This window comes from Pagrus pagrus, assembly GCF_965226575.1.
Source record: "Pagrus pagrus genome assembly, chromosome: 22".
Lineage (NCBI taxonomy): Eukaryota > Metazoa > Chordata > Actinopteri > Spariformes > Sparidae > Pagrus > Pagrus pagrus.
The window spans coordinates 24,719,491-24,743,417 of NC_140204.1; the positions used below are offsets into that span (position 1 = coordinate 24,719,491).

The following is a 23,927-nucleotide window of genomic DNA, read 5'->3' on the forward strand; positions in this document are numbered from 1 at the left end:
ATCTTTGATTAACTGAAGAAAACTCTGACACATCCAAAATTGATTTGTTCAATGCATCTACTCAGCGTTTGTAAGGGATTATAGTCCCCTGGTGATATGGTTATGTAAATTTGTGTGTCATCTGATACATTTTGTCGAGGTGAAGGAAGCTGAACTGCTGCTGGTGAGTAAGGAGAAATTGTAGATTCAGTGTTTAGGCATTCTGTGAGGAAAGTTAGCTTAAATATTTAATCTTGTCTAGATACTTTTTGTGTCAATATTTGTGTGACCATTGAAGTTAAGTAGCTATCAAGTGAGTTTCTGCCAAGCCAGGTGTGCTGAATAGGCTTGATTGCAGGGTGGAACCAAGTCTGCATGAGGTAAATCTAGCACATAAAGGCTAGTCACTACAGCGTCAGGACAGCCAATCGAAGACTTTCTCTCCCAAGACTCCCCAAGAGTCTCTCTGTGGGAGTCTATCGAGGAAGTCCAAGTAACTCACTGTCCACCACAAATCGCAGCCATGGGTCCCTGCCAATCCCAGTCAGGACATCTAACTGGAGGAAATTTCACCGGAGACCCATTACTCGAGGCTGTAACCCAGCCAATCTCTGGTACCCAACATTTTTCACCGGTACTGAACTTGAAGTACTAGGGGGGCTATGGAACCGCCAGTCTGCAGTCAAGAATGCAGACATCATTTCAGCCTATGCCTCCCTGCAGACTCTCCACTTCCTGGCCCTTACGGAGACCTGGATCACTCCAGATAACACTGCCACTCCAGCTGCCCTCTCAACTGCCTACTCATTCTCACACTCCCCAAGACAAACAGGTCGAGGAGGAGGAACTGGACTCCTCATCTTACCCATGTGGTCCTACCAGGTCCTTACCCTTGTCCACCTACCAAGATCTGCATTTGAATTCCACGCTGTCTATGTCACCCTTCCTTTCAAGATCGCCATTGTGGTGATCTATCGCCCCCCCGTCCTCTCTGCAACTTCTTTGATGAGATAGACGCCCTCCTAAGCTGCTACCCTGATGATGGCACACCGCTCGTCGTCCTGGGTGACTTCAACATCCCCCCTGAGAAGCTGCGCTCAGCTGAATTCATCAGCTTCTTCCTCACATTTGACCTCACACTCTCCCCCTCTCCTGCTGTTCCCGGCCGGGTGGGTGGGTACCCGACCGGCCGGGAACCAACTTGACCTTGTCTTCAGAAGGTCCTGTAGTACCTCGGCACTCTCTGATACCCCGCTCACTGTGTCCGACCACCACTTTGTCACTTTCTCTCTCCCCTTGAAGTCCTCCGCTTTCCTCACCCCTACACCTTGCATGGTCACCACCCGCCGCAACCTGAAATCCCTCTCTCCCTCCATTCTCTCCTCAACTGTTCTCTCCTCACTACCATCCACAGAACAATTCTCTCTACTGTCCACGGAGGGAGCCTCCTCCACTCTGTTATCCTCCCTCATCTCCTCTTTAAACGCTCTCTGTCCCCTCACCTCCCGACCAGCACAATCATCTCCCCCCCCCTCCCTGGCTGTCTGAATAGCTGCAAACCAACAGATCGATGTTACGAGCAGCAGAGAGAAAATGGAAAATATCACATCATCCTGATGACCTTGCTCGCTACCACCACCTCCTGTCTGATTTCTCATCAACTGTATCAGCAGCCAAATCTGCCTTCTACCTGTCAAAGATAAACTCCTCTGCCTCCATCCCAGGAAACTATTCTCCATATTCTCTTCACTTCTCACCCCTCCCCCTCCATCCTCCCTCACTGCTGATGACTTTGCAACTTTCTTTACCAAGAAAGTAAAAGACATCAGCTCCTGACTATACCCTCCCAGAAAGCACCTCCCCCAACCCTCACAGATGACAGCCTTACCCTGCTTCAGCCCTCTCTCCTCTGAAGATGTTCACACACTAGTGACGTCTAACCTTGCCACCACCTGTTCCCTCGACCTGATTCCCTCCTCTCTTCTCAAAAACATCTCACACGACATTTTGCCTTACCTCACCAACCTGATCAACTCCTCCCTCACTTCAGGTCATATTCCAGCTCCTTTCAAGACTGCTACAGTAAAGCCACTCCTAAAGAAACCCACTCTAGACTCGGCTGACATCCGAAACTACAGACCTGTATCTCATCTCTCATTCATCTCTGGAATGTGCCGTCTACAACCAACTGTCCTCCTACCTTTCGCAAAACGACCTCCTTGACCCTAATCAGTCAGGCTTCAGGACTGCTCACTCCACTGAGACTGCCCTGCTCACAGTGACTGAGTCGCTCCGTGCCGCCAGAGCCTCATCCCGCTCATCAGTCCTCATCCTCCTCCTCTGCGTTTGACACAGTCAACCACCAAATCCTCCTCTCCACTCTGGCCAAACTTGGCATCGCTGACTCTGCTCTAACCGGGTTCGCATCATACCTGACAGAACACACCTTTCAGGTCATGTGGAATGGCTCCTTGTACAAAACCCTGCTCCCTGGAAACTGGTGTCCATCAAGGCTCAGTACCAGGACCGCTTCTGGTTTCACTATACACTAGATCAATAGGCTCTGCAATCACATCACATGGATTCTCTTACCACTATTATGCTGACGACACCCAACTGTTCCTCTTCTTTCCCCCATCCTGTTACACTCGACCTAGGGAGCCGAGCCTAACATAAATAACCGACACCCAACACGGTGCAAGTTAAGTGACACAAAAACAATTTATTTATAACAAGAGTAATAAGTGCAATTATGTACAGTGAAATAGGTGCTCTATATACAAGTGGTGAAGCGTGGCTTCGGGGTGAGCTCAGGCCTAAACCAACAAACAAAACACAGGTCTAAACTCTGGGGTCCGAATCTATCTAAGCCCTATGAAAAAGAAAAGAAACAAAAAGACAAGTGCTGAACCTAACTCCCTAGCCTAATCAAAAACAGGAGAAAACTGGCGTAAAGAAAAAGGCAGCTCACCCCTACTGCTTCCCTAACCGCAAACACTCTTGCTCTGGTTTTACCCAGAGCACACGCACACTCGCAGACACTCTCGCACTTGGGCTCACAAACACACTCTGACGAATTTCAACACTAGTTTCACAGTACGAAAGATGCTCTCTAAATCGGGTAGATGCCGGCACAATAGCGGCATTGCCGGCTCTTATAGTCCCCGCTTCCCGGAACAGCCAATCCCTCGCTGCCACAGCAGGGATGCGGAACCAATGACGTGCGGGAGCCACACGATCCTCTGGGGAGACAGGAGCTCTCACTCTGTGTACAAAAAGGAAAAAAAAAACACATACACACACCTACTAAACGGCGCGAGCTGTAACAATCCTCCAACACCCACGTTGCCCTGGCATCTCTGAATGTCTGGCAGACATCTCCGCTTGGACAACTGCGCATTATCTCAAGCTCAACCTTAGTAAAACTGAACTCCTCTTCATCCCAGGGAAAGAATGCCCTCACATGGACCTGTCAGTCACTGTCGGGGACGTCACGGTATCGCCTTCATCGTCCTTCACAAAGGACGCGACGCAACTCCTGGTCCAATCGCTGGTCATCTCCCGCATGGACTACTGTAACTTGCTCTTGGTTGGACTCCCAGTCTCTGTGACTAAACCATTGGATGTTAAAATTTTGTTAAAATATTACGCAAGAGGGCTGTGGATAAAAAGAGGAAGAAAGACAGATTAGACATAGTATAAAATCCATGTTCAATCTAATGCAATCTACTGAAGTATATAGTACACAAGATAATAGTGTCACCATTCTTACAGATGACCTGATAATCTATTTATCTAATCTTAGCAGAGAAAGCATGTGTGAATACTCACAAGTTTGCAAGCTGGATGTCTGCTGTGTCTCACTGCTGGTGTGCCTTGGAGCACAGATCTCACTGCTGGTGCGCCTTGGTGTATATGTCTCACTGCTGGTGCGCCTTGGTGCACAGATCTCACTGCTGGTGCGGCTGTGTGGATAGATCACAGGCTCAGGATCAGGATCCGTTATAACAAAATAGATCATGATTTAGATAGGGATTGATGCTTCTTACCCCTTTCTTGACTTTGTCATGTTCCTGATGCCTTTCATCTCATTATTCTGATCTTCATCGTCATCATCATCATCATCATCATCATCATCTTCCTCTCCAGGGAATAAAATCTTCTTGCGACAATTGAATAATTAATTAAAAATTAAACAATTTTCAAATATTTTGCACCACATTTTAAAAAAACAACAATTAAATTGCCTACATCCTTTTTCTTTTGAATGAAATTGGAGAGTCCCCTCCATCACTTCCAAGGTCAGTGTGATCGACAACTTGAGGGAGTTTAAGCCTAGCTACATTGTAGTCATCTGGAAAAAAAGAAAAAGAAAGAAAAAACAGAGATATTTTAAGTAATACACAACATGACATTAGCTCAAACTAAAAGGTGAAGTTGACAAAAATTTAACTTACCTGAAGTGAAGATCATTCTGGCCTTATGGGGCTTCCATCCATCTCCAGGACATTCTTGGGACTTTACAGCTTTTGCCACATCAGTTTTATTTGGAGGCCACAGGCACTCTCCATTTTTTATCCAAACTGAAGGCACAACTTTAACCTCATTTGTGTTGCCAAATACAACAATATGATACATCTAAGAAAAAGCAATGAGAACATTAATATACTCCTTAGCCAACTATATTACAAAAGTAACAGGGTTATTAGTTACAATGCATGAGTGGAACAACAACAAATTTGTTTTGGAATGGTAATCTCACATACTTTTGCAGATTCTTTCCAAATATGAAACACTTGACACTGCTGGAGAGGTTGGAAACCACATAAATTCCCAACTCTTTTGAGTCAACTGGATATGTAAAGAAGTGTTCCACCTGTTTATATTCATTTCCTACAGTGTATACTGTTCCTTTATCCTCAACAATGTTTTGGACTAAAATCAACTTATCAATTCTGGTACAAGAATCTCTCTCCTTGGCTTTCACAACTATTCCATCAAAAGCAAGCACTTTAAACTGGCGAACCCGTCATGAGAAGCACTCTGGCAGTGGCCCATCCATATGCTCTTTATTCAGGTTTTGAGTTTGTTTAAAATCAGGACTGTAGTCGCTATTTTCCATCTCTGATAATCTACGTATCACCTGAGTCAGAGGACTGCATGGCCCCCGAACCAATTTCTTTAATTCACTGAGATGCACTAGACCATGAATATTATAAACCCAAAACTCTTCACCATAAAGCTGGCCAAAATGTTCAAAAAAAATGAAACCAAAAGAGCATTAACAAGGTCATTCATCTCCAAACAATACTTTGGACTTGCCAAAATGTACACACCTACAGACAAAAGCATGAAGTTATCATAGATCTGAGGCTTTAGCACACCCCTTAGCACAACCGGACCAGTATATAACAAGTGTCAACTGTCAGAATTCTGTGGCTTTCCACCTACATCGTTCAGCCAGTATCCGTGGCCTTTGAGCAAACTCACTGGGGATGTAACTTCTCAGTGAAAGAAGTCTATCTGAAACCATGGAAGCAAGACTAGATGAAATACGACAGCGCAGGGGGCCAGTGGTGCTGATCCACAAATCTAACAAATGCTTCATTACACCCAGACAAACCAGATGCATATAATCATATGTGAAGCAAGCAACCATATCAATGCCTACTTCTGCAAGAGGTGAGTGATGGACATGGTGTTCTTCATCCACTGCTTGTCTAAAAGTGGCATCAGTTCTGCGCCTCGCATTGACCTCAGGAAATGTCATTCGATTGGATTTGCGGACACCCTTTCGGTGACACTTGTCGCAGCCATGGTATGCATTGTGTGACTTCACACCACTTATAAAGGCTCTGGCTGGGGAATCACACACAACAGACACAACATTAACAAAGAAGGTTTTCTGCTTGTACAGAAACCAACTTTTCAATGTTTTCAACTCCTGTACCAAATCATGAAGATACTCAGCCAATGAATTTGGCTTAGAGGTACCACAAAACAGTCCAATCAAAATTGTTTTCTTTGTGTATCCTTGTAACATACCAAGGATTGGCCAGAACTGAGTACTAGTACTCTTGCAGAGGGGTAAACCATCAAAATTCAACTGCAGTTTAAAGGCATGTCTGTCTGGCACAGTAGACCACACTTTATCTAGAATTTTTTCAATAAAATTTAAAATTCCTAGATAATGGAACATGCCACCTGCTACACTGTTAATTGTATAGCTTGTTTTTGTTTTCAGCAACGTTCGTCCATCTTTGGGCAGGGAGGGATGGAAGATTTTAAGGATGCTCAGAAGCGCTGATAAAGCTATCAGAGAAATGCCAAATGAAACTGCCCAATCTGCCAGTGAGCTCTGCAGATCACCTCATTCTGAGACTGATCTCCAAGACCAGGCAAATCCTCATCAGAAACTAAAGCCTCTGCATGTACTTCTAGATCCTCAATGTCAAGACCCTGATCATTTTCTTCGTCACTGATTTGCATATCAGATTCCTCTGAATCATCAATACAGACACTTAACTCAGAATTGGCAGCCCCCACCCCCTCTTTATTCTGCTCATATTCAATCAATTCACTGACTCTCTTTAATGCCTTTCTACGGGTGTTGCCCCTATCATTGTACATCCAAGCTTTTTCCATACCTTTAAACACAATTTGCTTGAAAATTATTTATATAAATTAGGGCAGTCAAAGTTAACGTGATAATAATGCGTTAACTTTGACAGCCCTAATATAAATACTTCATTGAAACAGAGGCAATGCAACACACCACAGCAACCTTGTAAAAGTTTTCACATTGACATAAATCAGTGTGAATCTAGGATCATGAAGCTAAAATCACCCAGTTCATCCATTCAATAAGTTTATATGGCCTGAGCTTTCAAAGACTGCATTACCAACTGCATTATCACTAAACTTATATGCACAGTAAAACAGACATGCAAAGACGGCCTCTGTACAGCAGGTTAAAACCACGTCCAACCCGCCTGTCCCATTTCGACTGTTGCTGCACAGAAAGATTTGATGCTCCACTCTCATGTTTATGTTTAAAAATGCGTGGGACAACCTGACATGAGACCATTACTTCAGTCTCACAATTTGATATAAACCAGACACAGCAAGTGGCACAAGTGACAAATTTAAGATATTATAGCCTGCATTTGAATCATATAAATGCATAGTCTTGGACTAAATGTTGGAGTTGAAGCAAGATATATTTGTCATTGCCAGGCCAGCAGAAAAAAGAGCCAATGGTCATGCTAGCAGAAGCTAGTGGCCGTACTAGCCGTAATGTTGGTACTAGCCAGAAAAAAACCCTGACAGACCCCTGCTAGCGCCCACGACAAAAAGTTTGCTATTTCAGGTTTGTCTACATCACTTATTCAAAATGAATAAGCAAATTTAACAGCAAAACAGTGCAGTCCATCCATTCCTGAGCCGCATTTTAGGCTAACGCTAATCGTTAGCCACATAGCTATAGCCATTTTAGGCTAACGCCAATCGTTTGCGGTAGCCTAAAATGCGGCTCAGGAAAGGATGGACTGCACTGTTTTGCTGTTAAATTTCAAATCATATATACAGTGTATATATGATTTGAATCTCAAATGCACGATGTATATATTTTATATATATATATATATATATATATATATATATATATATATATATATATATATGGAGCTATCCAGGGTTTTAAAAGACCGACTTACAACCCCAAACACAGGATGACTTTAAAGTTTTCAGATGACAAAGGCATGAGTGAAGAAGCTGTGGATCTTGTTGGGCCTACAAGGGAATTTCTCCATCTGCTCATGGAGGCCCTTGTACAGTCTGAAATGTTTGAAGGAAGAGATGGAAGCGTGAACTTGGCCTTATCTAGTGGTGAGGCTAGCCCTTTTTGGGGGGGGCTCAAGCCTATCCAAAACTTGCCTTAGCCCATCCTATCATTTAGTCCTCAAATCGTATATCCTTTTTTTTCGCAAACCTGTTTTGTTTGCTGTGGAAGAAAATTGCCTCTCATTGGTGGGTAGGCACCTCCTGTTTTACAAAACAAAAAGTGCAGCCCGAGCACACCAAACATGGTTCCTAGAGGCAGAGCAGAATCAGATAACTTGCGGTGCAGCTACCATATGAAATCGACAGTGTGTTGTAACACTAATGGCCAGGTAATGCTTCATTTTAGAACCTTGACATAATCAGACATAGTCAGATGTCTATTAAACGGCAGTTGACCACAAGACGATTTTATCAATGCCTCTTCTTGAATTGTGTTACGTTTAAGTTCGCAGAATAGGCTTGTAATGATGGGTAGCATGATAAGCTAGGGCGCTAAGAGCTAGTGCTAGCTATTCAATTGCAAAGAGTTAACTTGTTGCCCAGCGGCAAGATATGAAAGATGTAAGTTAATGTGGCACACAATAAGCTATAGCCTAGTCTCTATAGGAGGCAATAGGAGTAGCAGCTATAGTGCTAGTAGACTAAACATAGTGCTAGCGTTTGAATGACATGAATCTTCTTTTTTTTACACTACATGAGCCTGCTTTTCGTACTGGCTGTTGATAGAAAGGGGATTCATGGTCGCTATATCGTGTGTGTGTATGGCGGTAGAATCGTGTCATAATGCGTGCGCACCTATCAACTGAACGTGTCACACGCGCGTGCTCTGACGCCTGTGCAGCGAGCAGCGCCTGACGTGTAATGTAGTTTCCTCATTGACTTATAATGGTCCCCCGTTCACACGCACGTTCACGCGTGATGACTGCTGCACGCCGGTAATCACACGACGCGTAGTGACTACGCGTAACATTCATGCGTTTTTATGCGAACGCACGCATTAACGCTCGCATGAAGATAATTGAACATTTTTGTCACGCGCTCATGCGTAGGCGCAAATGACGTGCGCAAACTATGTCACGCGTAACAAGAAGCTGCGTGCGTATGAAGTAGCGTGCGCACGTCTGTCTGTCACTGTTTGAGAAATGTTGTCACACGTTCACACACACGTGCGGTCGCAGTTTCTGATGTGCGACCGGAAGTCGATCTGCACCGTGCGCAACACTCCGCGTACTTTGACGCCTCGCGTAGTTGTTCTGTGTTCCATGTTCATCCAGTAGATGGAGCAATCGATCCAATACGAGATACAGACATACAGGTTTCTGGACACGCACTTTTATTAATGATTAAGGATTTGATTTGAAGTTATTTTATAATGCAGTTATAAGAGAGCTAGAATGGATGAACACGGCATCTTTATTGTTAAGAAAATGAAACTTTGATCACTACATCAGGCCATTTAAGGAACATAACAGCATCATTTGTACCCTTGAATGAAAAAAAGAAAAAAGGAAAGTCTGCACTCCTGACTCAGGGCTTTCATGCATTTCCAAAAGTGGACCTTCTCTCAGTTGACCTACTGATGAAGGTTTTAAGCAGGGTCGAGACATCGCTTTCATCCATAAGGTCACTGTGAACGTTCATAACGGTCAAATGTGTTAGTCTCTCCTGCGTCATGGTGTGCAGCAGGTTTTCAGCCTGCGCAGGGCTGAGAAAGAGCGCTCGGATGCCGCGACACATATTGGCAGGGCCAGACAGCTTAATGAGCTTCTCCACCTCCGACAGCATGGAGCGGGGTGGGGCTGCAAGGTGTGCAGGATGGACACAACAGCTTAGCCGCTCTGGTGGAAAGGGGGTCAGTTCCGGGCAACCCACATCCACTCGTTTCCCCTGAGACGCCTCAAGAACTGCCTGCTCTCGCCCTGCAGCTATGCGGAGTCCTTCCTGATCAAAACGCTGCTCCACCTCGGAGCGCACCAGGGGCCTCATGTATCAATGTTGCGTACGCACAAAAAAGTGGCGTACGTCATTTTCCACGCCAACGTTCAGATGTATCAAAAGTGAAATGACCGTGGAAATGTACGGTGCCCCACGCCAGCTTCATGGCTGGCGTACGCACGTTTCTACAGCTATTGTTCCTTTGGCGACACTCTGAGGTGATGCTGGGAAACTGTTAATTATGTGAAAACAATTTGTCCTCAGAGTAATGTGCACATCAGAGACACGGACAATTAACACACACGTGTTTGCAATCATATGGATCATAAATCATAAATCATAAAAACATGCGCAAAGTGATGAAAAAATGCCATTAACAACGGCAGCCTTGGCCTTGTTAGAAGACATCGCAAATGTTAATATCGGACGTGAGAGGGTGTTTAGAGAACGGGAAGATCTGTTGGCAAATGACGACAACTGGCTCATGAGTCGTTTTAGGTAGCCGAGGCCAGTGTTACTGGAGCTGTGCGCAGAGCTGCGGCCGGCCCTAGAACGAAACACAGCCAGGAGCCAGGGGTTGTCCGTGCCCACACAGGTGCTGACCACTCTGGGGTTCCTGGCAACAGGAGCCTTCCAGAGGGAGCTGGCCGACCGGTCAGGAGTGTGCCAGTCCACCCTGAGCCGAGCCATGCCAGCTGTGTGGGACGGGATCATAAGAATGTCATCCTGGTACATCAAAGTCCCACACAATACTGTTGAACAGGCCAACATTGAAGCGCAATTTGCAGCAAGAGCCGGTTTCCCTAATGTAATCGGAGCTATTGACTGCACACATAAAAGCGCCATCACAGGATGAATTTGTTTTCGTCAACAGGAAACATTTTCATTCAATTAATGTTCAAATAATATGTGATGCGCAAATGCAGCTCACCAACATCGTGGCAAGGTGGCCTGGTTCAACGCATGACGCGTTCATTCTTACCAATAGCATGGTTGGTAACAGGCTGGAGGCTGGCACGGTGCGCGATGGGTGGCTTCTCTGAATAATGTATCCGTTTAATTGCGCCCCGAATGTAAACCAGCACAATGCCCATTTGGGCACGTGCATTCAAATATGTGCATTTGTTTTTCCCCGGTGAAAATAGAGCGGTAGAGCTATCTGAGAAGCCCTTTATTGTCTCCTTGTGTTCAGGATTTGTGTCATTGAACGCGTGCGTAAAGTTGGAGATGTCACACTGCAGTAGCCACGGCCACGTCATTAATATAAGTGTGATCCGTCTCGTCAATCCTTGTAATGAAGTTGTTTTGTCCTTCTGTTTGTTTCCCACTAACGTTGGCACTTATATTATAAAATAAATATATAAATATATATTATTCCTTTTGAAAAAAGTAATAGTGATTCAATCAGGTGGTGCATGAACGACGGAAACCAAATCTATTTCACATGTTATTGGGCAGAAATCCTCCGCTTCACCTCCACGTCGGACCATTTTTTATTTTTAATTTTAGTGAGTGTGCGCTGCTCCGACCCCACAGCGTTCACTGCCTCACACACACGCTCCCACTCAAATCAAATCAAATCAAATCAAATTTTATTTGTATAGCCCAAATTCACAAATCACAGTTTGCCTCAGAGGGCTTTACAATCTGTACAGAGACGACACACACGACTCACATTTCTTTTTTTTTTTTTCTTTTGTTTTGTGTTTGTTCCTGGCGAGAGGCTACCAAATGATACAGATCTTCGTCTCGACTTTATTTAATAGCGTTTCGAGCTCAGACTCGGTGAAGTTGCGCTGATCTGATGGTGCAGAGAGGGGAATCCCCGGTGCAGGCCCTATTTAAATTTATTTGCATATTTAAATGAGGGCGTGGACAGGGAGGAGTTTAGCACTTCTACATGTGCGCTCAATTCCACGTTGATTGGGATGGACAAAGGGAAAGTGCTTGGATCGATGCTTACGCATACTTTGATACATCTGATTTTTTTTGTGCGTACGACAGTTTCTGGATTCTAGCGTACGCCATGTTTCAGTAGGAAATCCACGCAAGTCTTAGTACATGAGGCCCCAGGTCCATATGCCCCCCCCAAAAGCCCTTTTAACAGGGAAAAAAAATGCGGAAGAAACCTCAGGAAGAGCCACAGAGGAGGGATCCCTCTCCCAGGACGGACAGACGTGCAATAGATGTCGCATGTACAGAGCAGATCAACGAGATCACGATGTATACAATTATAATAGATGATTGACAGGAATGAAAGTACATAAAGATGTATTACAGCAATAATAATGAAATGCACATAATGGAAATGTGATTACTAGTGATAACAGTAGTAGTGGTTAACGGTAAGGATAGTATGTAGTAATGCATTACAATAATAGTAGTGAAACGTATGTAACAGAGATATGACTAATATTAGTCAGAGTCTTTATTGTTTTTAAAGCGTAATGCAGTGGGTAGGGAGGCTGATGGGGTGCGGGGGGGCGGATGCGGCCGACAGACAGCGAGACAGTCCAAAGATCTGATGACTGGAGAGACACGATCCTCCCTCCTGGTCCCACTGAGGACTCGAGCAGCAGCGTTTATATATATATATATATATATATATATATAAATCAAACTCTGCTTCTTTGATCTTCTTCTCCTCCTTCTCGTTCTTCTTCTGGCAGCAGTGTGTGGCTCACTGCTGCCTCCCCTGGTTGACTACACTTCAATAAAATGAAAAGGCCAACTACGCGAGGCGTCAAAGTACGCGGAGTGTTGCGCACGGTGCAGATCAACTTCCGGTCGCACATCAGAAACTGCGACCGCACGTGTGTGTGAACGCGTAACAACATTTGTCAAACAGTGACAGACAGACGTGCGCACGCTGCTTCATACGCACGCAGCTTCTTGTTACGCGTGAAATACAATCTGCACGTAACAACGCACGCACGCATAACAAAGTTATCATGCATGCACACACACGTTGCTGCGCATCTCTCTGGTTGTTTTGACATCGATATACCTTCATAGTGTGTGTGTGCGCGCGCGCGTGCGTGTGTGTATGTGTGTGTGTGTAAGTGTGTGTGTGTTACTCATCAATGACATATCCAAGACTAATAATTCCGATTTGCATTTAGTATATTGGAATTAATCCCCTTTCATGCTTTTTTAACCTTTTTTTTTTTTTTTTACCAGGGACTCTATTTTCTGGCATTGAAGGGGTTAAAAGTCTGAAATTAATTAAATCAATGGTTTGGATCAATGGAGGAGAAGTGGATTAGAGGATGCAAAAAACTGGAGAAAAAAAAATCTCAAATATGCCTTTTTTATGCCATCAAACGCGTTGGACACTTTTGTCCAATGTGGTAAATGTGCCAGTAACATGATTTTCTCAGATTTGGAAGGTGTTATACAGGATTGGGTTTGGAATTCAAAAATATGTGAAAAATTATTAACCTTTACCAATTTTCAAGGCTCTTGCTAAAACCACTATGAAATAGTCACAAAATGAAAATCGGAATTGGACAAAAGTGTCTGTTGTCAGACACGAAGGTTAATCATGTACCTTATGTGTCTAATTTATAAAAAGTGTGTTTGAAGTTTCACATAACTTACACGACAGTTTTTGTTATAACACTTTTAATGTTAATCTTTAATTAGTCTTAGTTACATGGCTAGGCAGAAGGCTTTTGAATTACTTAATTTAACTTGTTTTTGTCTTGACAGACAGGTCCAACATATGGACGAAAATTCATGACAGGATACCTGTCATCAGTTGGAGTTAGGGCAGGTGAACCTCGAGTGGGCAGGATTCTTAGAGAGGTGCACAAGCCATATAATGAGCTGCGTCGCCAGGTAAGTCATCTACATTAATTATATTCGTGAACAAAAAGATGATTTTTGACCTCATGCAAAGTTAAATTTAGTCTTAAAGTATGCATATTAGCAGTACATGCATGTATTAGATTTGTAAATATTTTGAATATCTTAGCTGATTTAATGTTATTGCACTTTTCATTGATTGAATTTTATTTGTTTTAGGGAGCACGCAATCTAAATCCAGTTCCTTACCACGCGGAATACATGGGCCACAAACTCCACCTAGATCAAAATGAGAAGCTGGGAATGTTTGGAGTGACACATGTCTTGGCCATTGATGGTTTCAGCAGCAAAATTGTTGCTGAATCCACAATGCCAGTGAAGAACAACCTTATTATTTATGAGGAAGTTTACAGGCAAGTACAGTCAAGGTTTGAAATAAAGTATAATAAGCACTACATAGGGTTATTGTACTGTGTTTACTTCGTGCATTTGAATGTGAAATAAATAACTAAACAAGGGATTGTATCACCTAGTCCTAAACAGAACTGAACTGAATCTATCATATCAACATATATATATATATATATATCCATATAATTTACACATTTTTCTATTACAGGAAAGCAGTTGCCAACAATGGAATGTGGGACCAGATCAGAGTGGATCATGGCAGGGAGTTTTATTTGACCCTGTACATGCAAGAAAAGCTGTCTCAACACAGACATAATGTCAACAGGCTACCTTATGTGCAGACAACTTCTTCAAGGGTGAATTTTGTCCTATTCATTACATATAAAGATAATAAGTGTTTTCCATTTCATTTCATTTGTGTATGAAACAAGGACCATGCACAAATACATTAATCTCAAATGAGAAGAGATGATGTATGCCAGATCATCGATTAATTGAAAAAATAACCGACCAATTAATCGTTTATTAAAATAATCGTTAGTCGCAGGCCTACACAGCAGCCATGATAAAGATTTGATTGCAGGTGATGTTAACTTTTATCACTGCTGACATCAGCTGTTTACCCATTACTTCATTATTCTGTTTCACCTCATCATTTGTCCTTAATTATCCCATCTGTCCCAACATTTTCGGTTGAGGTGCACACTTGCATGTCAGGAATTGATAGATATTTACACATCAATTGAAGCTCAGATATTTGGACTTCACACTGTCTACAACAAAATTCAAGATCAAAGGACATTTACAAATCACTGCTGTCTGCTACCTGTGTTTTACATACCAGAGCAACTTTTTCTGATTTTTTTTTTTCTAAAAAACATTTTTTGATTTTAAGTGTTTTCAAACACTCCTTAAGTTTTTCTTGTGTTTAAACAGAACCTGAGAGTGGAGAGAATTTGGCCAGAGGTCAACAATCGGGTAAACTACCCCCTAAAACAGGCCCTGGTCCACCTGCTGGATCAGGAGTTACTCGACATGCAGGATAATCTAACCAAATTCTGTGTCTCCAACCTGGCATGTCAAGTGAGTCAGATAGGACTTGGCAGAGTTGTGCAGTCCTGGAATGCCCATAGGATACCAGGTAAGTCATGACAATATTTGTATGTATGTAGTTTTAAAACAACTAACAACATTTGGTCCAAAACTAAACAAAAATCTTCACACCAATTTTAGGCAGAGGGATCCCAAACCAACTTGCAGCTGCTAGTTGTCCAGCAAGAATTCCCACAGATCTGCTGGCCAGTGCTGCTGAGGCAGCACACATGTACGAGCAGGAGTTGGGGTCCTCCCTGACATGGGTATCTGCCTTTGGCTCTGACCCATTTTCATCAGAGGAAGACCGATGTCGTGCTGAGCAGCTGTTTGGAGAGAGGTTCCCAGACATGTCTCTTCTTTTTGGAACAGCGGTTAACCATGACTATAGCATGTTTCAGGAGGCACTGTTCTACCTGATAAATGTTACTGAAAGACATGCAAGATAAATGTAAATAGTAAATGGAGATGAATAAATAAGAAGTTTGTTCAGAACACTGCATATTCTTTAATGTCCAAATACAAGCACAACAATTGCAAAATCTCATAAGACCTGTACTTACTGAACAAAAGTGCTTTTTAAGCTTTAACATTAGACACTATTACATTAAAACAAACTCTTCCCTGAAGAACTGGTATTTGTATCATACCGAGTGCAAAATCTCATAAAAACTCAACACTCAATACTGTATAAAACCGTATAAAAACTTGATATTAAACTATATAAACAAACATTTGTTGCCATTATAACAGACAGAAATTATGGCAGGAATAACTTCTCCAGTGCTGCCAGTGCCTCAGAGAGTCCAGCCACTTCGTGGATGCTGCCCTCCAAATCCACAGCACGACACTTTGGGCAGTAACTGCATCCTTTGTTCCACTCCATAATACATGCCTTACACCTGATAAGGCTTCTGCAGCTTCTTCTTGAGAACATTGGCTCATCTACAGGACCTGTAGATCAAAAGAAAAACTTTGGCATTTATTTTCATTGTGTTAGAAGAGGGGAAGGAGGAAGGAACTCCTGACAGGAGGGAGGAAGAAAAGAAGGAAGGAGGGAATGAAGCAAGGAAGGGAGGAAGGAAGGAGGGAGGAAAGAAGGAGGGGGGGAGGAAGGAAGGAGTAAAAAAGAAGGAAGGAGGGGAAGAAGGAAAGAAAAAAGAAAGTGAGGAATGAAGGAAGGAAGGGAGGAAGGAAGGAGGGAGGAAAGAAGGACAGAGGAAATGAGGAAGAAAGGGAGGAAAGATGGAAGGAAGAGGGACAGAGGGGAAGAAGGAAGGAAGGAAGAAAGGAGGATGGAGCAAGGAAGGTAGGAAGGAGGGAAAGAGGGACGGAGGGGAAGAAGGACGGGAGGAGGGAGAGAGGAAAGAAGGAAGGAAGAGGGACAGAGGGGAAGGAAGGACGGAAAGGAGGGAGGAAGGAGGAAAGGGCGACAGTGGGGAAGAAGGAAGTAGTAAAACAGTGCCAACCTTTGCAGACAAGACCATTCTTAAAGAAGCTACTTCAGCCTCTGAAAGAGACAGGGTTGCTGTCATTGCGGAATGTGCAGATCCACTTAAATCCCTGATGATCTTCGACACTTCACGTAGTCCCTGGGCTGCTTCAACAACCTCCTCAATGTTGGCTATAACCTCTTGAAGGCCAGTATCTTCTTTTCGACTGAAAACAAAAACATTTAAATTTTTTACAATGTAACATTTCATTAGACTTTAATAATTACTTCACACATAATGCATACAGTAGTAAGAATCATTGTAGCTTTGCTGACATGTTGTCCAAAAGAAACCACATGGTGTGCAAAAATGTAAAAAGTGATAAAATAATAACATTCAGTTCAGTTACCCCAGCCTCCTTCTTTTGTTGGCTTGTAGCAGCTCCATCTGTGGTTCAGGCACTGCAAATACCTTTCTGGAGTTTTGCTTCCAGTATGCTGACCCTGCCATTGGAAAATTGGACATGATGACTTTCTTATCTTTCAACCAAATATTTTCTGTGTTGTTGAAAATGTATATCCTATAGGTTGTTTAAGAACTTAAAAACAGGACACTAAAAACAGATTTGAAGTGCCAAAGCTAGCTATGAATGCAAAATGTACTTTAATGTGAGAATTACACTTAGGTGTATGCACCTCATTTAGCTGTTAAGTGTGTGAACTCTTTGTGCAGAAAATAGCATTTACACAGAAATAACTTCAAACATACCCCTGGTTCCATCAGAATCAACTATTTCGTTGCCCTGACTATCTGTCAAAATAATTGACTCCTGCTGTCCAAGGGCTTCCGTCACTTTATCAACTATTGACTGCACAAAAGCCTGAAACTCTGAGAAGCGGACTGTCACCATCTTGTTGGTCTCCAGCTTTCCATTCACAACTCCAGCAATGAAGACATTCCTGAATATTGATGAGAACACACTTTATTTTGATACATGCACAGCCAAGTATATATCAAATAACCAATATGAAACATATGAAACAATATGTCATCTGATGCAAGGTACAATGTCACATGCTGTTTTCATACTAGGAAAGACTATGTATTACAAGTAATTAATCTGTATAATGAAGCAGGTAAGGCTTTTATTAATTTACTGATGTTATTTTTAATACTACTCTGTCAGAGGGTGTACAATGCTGCTCGCTGACATCATCCCACTGAAAATAGCCATGATTTTAGAATGTTAAATTCATGATGGTAATTGAAATGAAAGGTCATTTTTACATTTATTTTTACTGAATGAAATACAAAACTGATGATTATGACGTTGTTGGCCTCATGTTCCTTCATATCTTTAGGATAATCATTTTCAAAGCAGTGTAACAACCCTTCATCCAAAAACTGCAGCTCCTGTGATTTTGATATTGCACTTAGCCATATAACAACTACGATAATATTTGGATTAACTATTGAACCATAATATACAGCAATAACAATAACTCCTTAAAGGATAACTACCGTTTTTTACAACCTGGACCTTATTTCTAGCAAAATATATGATCATTTACTCACCTAGATAACTTTGGTGTCATTTGGCGTCGTTCGGACGAAATTAGATCCAGTGTAGCGCCGATATATCGATATAATGCGAGTGACGGGGCACCGAGCGCAGCCTCTATGAGCATTATCTGCCACGAAACTAGTTCATTTCACCAATATTTTGTTATGATAAGCTAGTGCTATTCCCCTCTGAGTCCGGGCTCGTCTATTGTCAACATCCAGGGTCTGTAGGTTGACCTACTACCTCTGACCTGGAAGATGTCGTCTCTGAGATGCGCGCGCACCCGCGACAGCCCGGCTGCTACTGCTAGTTTGACCCCGGATGTTGATAACAGACGAGCCAGGACTCAGAGGGGAATAGCACTAGCATATCGTAACAAAATATTGGTTTCGTGGCAGATAATGCGTTATATAGAGGCCGTGTGTCGATGCCCCGTCACTCGCATTATATGGATATACCGGCGCTACACCGGATCTAAACTTCAAATGACACCAAAGTTATCTGGGTGAGTAAATGATCATATATTTTGCTAGAAATAAGGTCCAGGTTGTAAAAAACGGTAGTTATCCTTTAATGTAGGGTTGGTGCCATCAAGCCCTTGGCTTAAGAAGCTTAATTTGGCTGATAAATTGTAAGTGGAGCAGTGAGAGATGATTAATATGCAGGAGATTACCAGCAAACAGAATTGGAAACACCTCTGCAAATAATGTAGCACAAAAAAGTAAAAGAAGTAAAAGTTTTCTTTCATCACCTCACAAAAGTTTTAGTGGTGGTGCTCCTTGGAATTGGACAGGAGGAGCTTGTGGCTGTGCTGGTTGGGCGGTGAAAAGAAAAGCGGGCAGGCTGGCCAGTGGGAAGTGCCCCTGCCAATTTCTCTACAGTGGTGCTGTCCCCATGCACTTCATAGTGACTTCTGGTGTTGAGGTCAAAGGAGCAGAAGTCACTATCAGGTCGGGGAAATATGGCCACGTTGGTGTCGTCTGTCAAATAGACAGTTTCCTTTTGGACCTATGACAGGTGTGTAGGTTAGAAGAGGCACTGTTCTTATTCATATGAACACACATGCAACCACACATTGATATTGCCAGTTTATAAGTTATATAAGGTCATAATGTAACTTTTTAAATACATCATCAAAGTCATGTAACCTAGCTCTGCAGATTCCCCATAAACAACTGTTTCGGAAAAATATATATCTCCATGGTCCAAATGATAATTTTGACAAAACAGCTGTTGTAGTATGACCATGAGGAGACCCCTTGATGTGTGTGGTGATTTTGGAGTCTCTGCACTGTATAACAGTGGAGTTATTGATTTTTGTTTGCAGCGTCTCTGTTCTTGTATCGCAATTTGCAGACGGTCCCTGCGCACTCGCCCGGCTGCCGGCTGCGCATAGAGATGAATGTTCTCCGTCCAGCTTGGAGGACGGCTTATTTTTGTAAAAAATCTGGGTTTTAGTCCTTGTAGCTCTTGTCTATGCTATTACGGTGGGATAGAGGCATCATTTGTGTTTGGAAAACGTTTCACTTCAGATTTATTGATCCCGGAAGTTCGAATCTGTGAATATCTTTCCAACTTTACTTAACTGTCGTAGACCCGGGTGCTATGGCACAACAACCTGCTGCTACTAGCTTAAAATGACTGTAAAGACGGCAAAAGTAATAACTCAGTAACTCAATAATCAGTCCATGAAAAAAGTGTGTTTTCCACCGAATTAGTCACAACACGATTGAGCTAGCAAAGCAGTTGTGTGTTGCTATGTGTGGTATTTATTCAGCTTTGGGAAATCACGATGTCTAGAATGCTAGAAACTAGTTCATTTCACCAATATTTTGTTACGATATGCTAGTGCTATTCCCCTCTGAGTCCGGGCTCGTCTGTTATCAACATCCGGGGTCAAACTGGCAGTAGCAGCCGGGCTGTCGCGGGTGCGCGCGCAGCTCAGAGACGACATCTTCCAGGTCAGAGGTAGTAGGTCAACCTACAGACCCCGGATGTTGACAATAGACGAGCCCGGACTCAGACGGGAATAGCACTAGCTTATCATAACAAAATATTGGTGAAATGAACTAGTTTCGTGGCAGATAATGCTCATAGAGGCTGCGCTTCGGTGCCCCATCACTCGCATTATATCGATATATCGGCGCTACACTGGATCTAATTTCGTCCGAACGACGCCAAATGACACCAAAGTTATCTAGGTGAGTAAATGATCATATATTTTGCTAGAAATAAGGTCCAGGTTGTAAAAAACGGTAGTTATCCTTTAAGGAGTTATTGTTATTGCTGTATATTATGGTTCAATAGTTAATCCAAATATTATCGTAGTTGTTATATGGCTAAGTGCAATATCAAAATCACAGGAGCTGCAGTTTTTGGATGAAGGGTTCTTACACTGCTTTGAAAATGATTATCCTAAAGATATGAAGGAACATGAGGCCAACAACGTCATAATCATCAGTTTTGTATTTCATTCAGTAAAAATAAATGTAAAAATGACCTTTCATTTCAATTACCATCATGAATTTAACATTCTAAAATCATGGCTATTTTCAGTGGGATGATGTCAGCGAGCAGCATTGTACACCCTCTGACAGAGTAGTATTAAAAATAACATCAGTAAATTAATAAAAGCCTTACCTGCTTCATTATACAGATTAATTACTTGTAATACATAGTCTTTCCTAGTATGAAAACAGCATGTGACAATTTCTGTCTGTTATAGTGGCAACAAATGTTTGTTTATATAGTTTAATATCAAGTTTTTATACGGTTTTATACAGTATTGAGTATTGAGTTTTTATGAGATTTTGCACTTGGTATGATACAAATACCAGTTCTTCAGGCAATTGTTTGTTATAATGTAATAGTGTCTAATGTTAAAGCTTAAAAAGCACTTCTTTTCAGTAAGTACAGGTTTTATGAGATTTTGCAATTGTTGTGCTTGTATTTGGACATTAAAGAATATGCAGTGTTCTGAACAAACTTCTTATTTATTCATCTCCATTAACTATTTACATTTATCTTGCATGTCTTTCAGTAACATTTATCAGGTAGAACAGTGCCCCCTGAAACATGCTATAGTCATGGTTAACCGCTGTTCCAAAAAGAACAGACATGTCTGGGAACCTCTCTCCAAACAGCTGCTCAGCACGACATCGGTCTTCCTCTGATGAAAATGGGTCAGAGCCAAAGGCAGATACCCATGTCAGGGAGGACCCCAACTCCTGCTCATACATGTGTACTGCCTCAGCAGCACTGGCCAGCAGATCTGTGGGAATTCTTGCTGGACAACTAGCAGCTGCAAGTTGGTTTGGGATCCCTCTGCCTAAAATTGGTGTTAAGATTTCTGTTTAGTTTTGGACCAAATGTTGTCAGTTGTTTTAAAACGACATACATACAAATATTGTCATGACTTACCTGGTATCCTATGGGCATTCCAGGACTGCACAACTCTGCGAAGTCCTATCTGACTCACACATGCCAGGTTGGAGACACAGAATTTGGTTAGATTATCCTGCATGTCGAGTAACTCCTGATCCAGCAGGTGGACCAGGGCCTGTTTTAGGGGGTAGTTTACCCGATTGTTGACCTCTGGCCAAATTCTCTCCACTCTCAGGTTGTGTTTAAACAAAAGAAAAACTTGTGTTTGACTTGACTGTTTGAAAACACTTCAAATCAAAAAAATGTTTTTTAGAAAAAAAAAATCAGAAAAAGTTGCTCTGGTATGTAAAACACAGGTAGCAGACAGCAGTGATTTGTAAATGTCCTTTGATCTTGAATTTTGTTGTAGACAGTGTGAAGTCCAAATATCTGAGCTTCAATTGATGTGTAAATATCTATCAATTCCTGCCATGCAAGTGTGCACCTCAACCGAAACTTTTGGGACAGATGGGATAATTAAGGACAAATGATGAGGTGAAACAGAATAATGAAGTAATGGGTAAACAGCTGATGTCAGCAGTGATAAAAGTTGACATCACCTGCAATCAAATCTTTATCCTGGCTGCTGTGTAGGCCTGCGACTAACGATTATTTTAATAATCGATTAATTGGTCGGTTATTTTTTCAATTAATCGATGATTTGGCATACATCATCTCTTCTCATTTGAGATTAATGTATTTGTGCATGGTCCTTGTTTCATACACAAATGAACTGAAATGAAAAATACTTATTATCTTTATATGTAATGAATAGGACAAAATTCACCCTTGAAGAAGTTGTCTGCACATAAGGTAGCCTGTTGACATTATGTCTGTGTTGAGACAGCTTTTCTTGCATGTACAGGGTCAAATAAAACTCCCTGCCATGATCCACTCTGATCTGGTCCCACATTCCATTGTTGGCAACTGCTTTCCTGTAATAGAAAAATGTGTAAATTATATGGATATATATATATATGTTGATATGATAGATTCAGTTCAGTTAGGACTAGGTGATACAATCCCTTGTTTAGTCATTTATTTCACATTCAAATGCACGAAGTAAACACAGTACAATAACCCTACAGTAGGTAGCCTACTACTTCAAAGTGGCCATTTCCCTCGCGGGGAGCGAGATTCACGCAACGCGTGAAATGTAAGTGACAACTGTAGCCACTAGGTGGAAGCATAGTACTGAATTGCAGCTCAAATGATTTTGGGACAATTCCACATTTGACCACAATGTAGCTGCAATAGCGAGTGGCGCTGTTTTAGGCTACAGGTAGAGTGAATGGAGAGGGGGACTGCTAAACCGTATCAGATTGATTCAGACTGATTGTTTCACAGCGGTGGGACACCTCAATTATCTGGGTGACCTTGAATAATCACAAAATATGGACATTATGGACATAAAATATGTCCCTAAAATATGGACATTAGTTGTTTTTTAAGGAACATTTGTTTACTGGTAAAATTGCCGACCTGAATTATTGTCCCAGTCCGCCCCCGTGAGCCTATATCACGGCCTGACTGGATGTTGCTTAGATATAAGAATAGCCTATAATAATACCTGATACCCTAAAGACATCTGAGGTTGTGATTTTGCTCGCTCGCTGCAGCCACGGCTAAGCGGAGGCAGAAACAATTACGCACAGCCTACAGAAGTTTCAGCGTCCATACAAGCATTTAAGAAATGATTCTTATCAGTTCCATAATTCAGAGAGGATTTTTACTCAACGAAAAAATTTATAAAGATCAGTTTTTAGGTTGAAGACACGACAGCAGCACGTATGTCCAGACGCTGATGTGTGTCAGCTGGGGCAGCGGGTCGGTGATCCATAAGACACATGAGAGCATTATGACTGATGTATAGTTCCCCTGGTAGAGCAGCTCCCTCAATAAGCAGAATCATCTGCTAGTATGGGTTCGAATCTCAGTATAGGTTGTACCTTTAGTTAATGTGTTTTCTTTTCTCATCATCATTATGATCACATATGGCTACAAGTTTGAGCAAATAAATGAGCAAATGAGCATTAATTCTCCGCCGGCCGCGGCACCAGCTTTCCTGTTTGTGTACATAAAATACATTAAATTCTGACACCACAACTGTAGCGTACCGATGATAAATGACACCAAAGATGATAACCAGGAAAAAAAACGTTCTATTGATCTGATTCACTGGCTTCATGGACGTCGGAATTATTTTCTGAAAGGGGGGGCGGGATTTTTGTTGGGAGGGGCGGGGGAAGCACGCACTTTTATCAATGATTAAGGATTTGATTTGAAGTTATTTTATAATGGCGTGCAGTTATAAGAGAACTAGAATGGATGAACACGGCATCTTTATTGTTAAGAAAATGAAACTTTGATCACTAAATCAAGCCATTTAAGGAACATAACAGCATTATTTGTACCCTTGAATGAAAAAAAGAAAAGTCTGC

General features: G+C 42.2%; 2 protein-coding genes across 2 annotated transcripts; one reads left to right on the forward strand and one right to left on the reverse strand.

Moving 5' to 3' along the window:
- Positions 1-502: 502 nt before the first annotated feature.
- Positions 503-15,515, forward strand: LOC311251332 (uncharacterized protein; the record flags this gene model as incomplete). The annotated part of the gene is made up of 9 exons (XM_084343710.1): positions 503-593; positions 934-1,152; positions 3,426-3,568; positions 10,352-10,495; positions 13,468-13,596; positions 13,783-13,976; positions 14,183-14,330; positions 14,911-15,119; positions 15,212-15,515. 9 exons carry the CDS (start codon positions 503-505, stop codon positions 15,513-15,515), a joined length of 1,581 nt encoding a protein of 526 aa, XP_084199836.1.
- A 1,175-nt stretch (positions 15,516-16,690) lies between these two features.
- On the reverse strand, positions 16,691-22,399 carry LOC311251333 (uncharacterized protein; the record flags this gene model as incomplete). The annotated part of the gene is made up of 5 exons (XM_084343711.1): positions 16,691-16,725; positions 17,268-17,458; positions 21,181-21,387; positions 21,480-21,685; positions 22,274-22,399. The coding sequence occupies 5 exons, from the start codon at positions 22,397-22,399 to the stop codon at positions 16,691-16,693; spliced, it is 765 nt and encodes a 254-aa protein (XP_084199837.1).
- Positions 22,400-23,927: the final 1,528 nt, after the last annotated feature.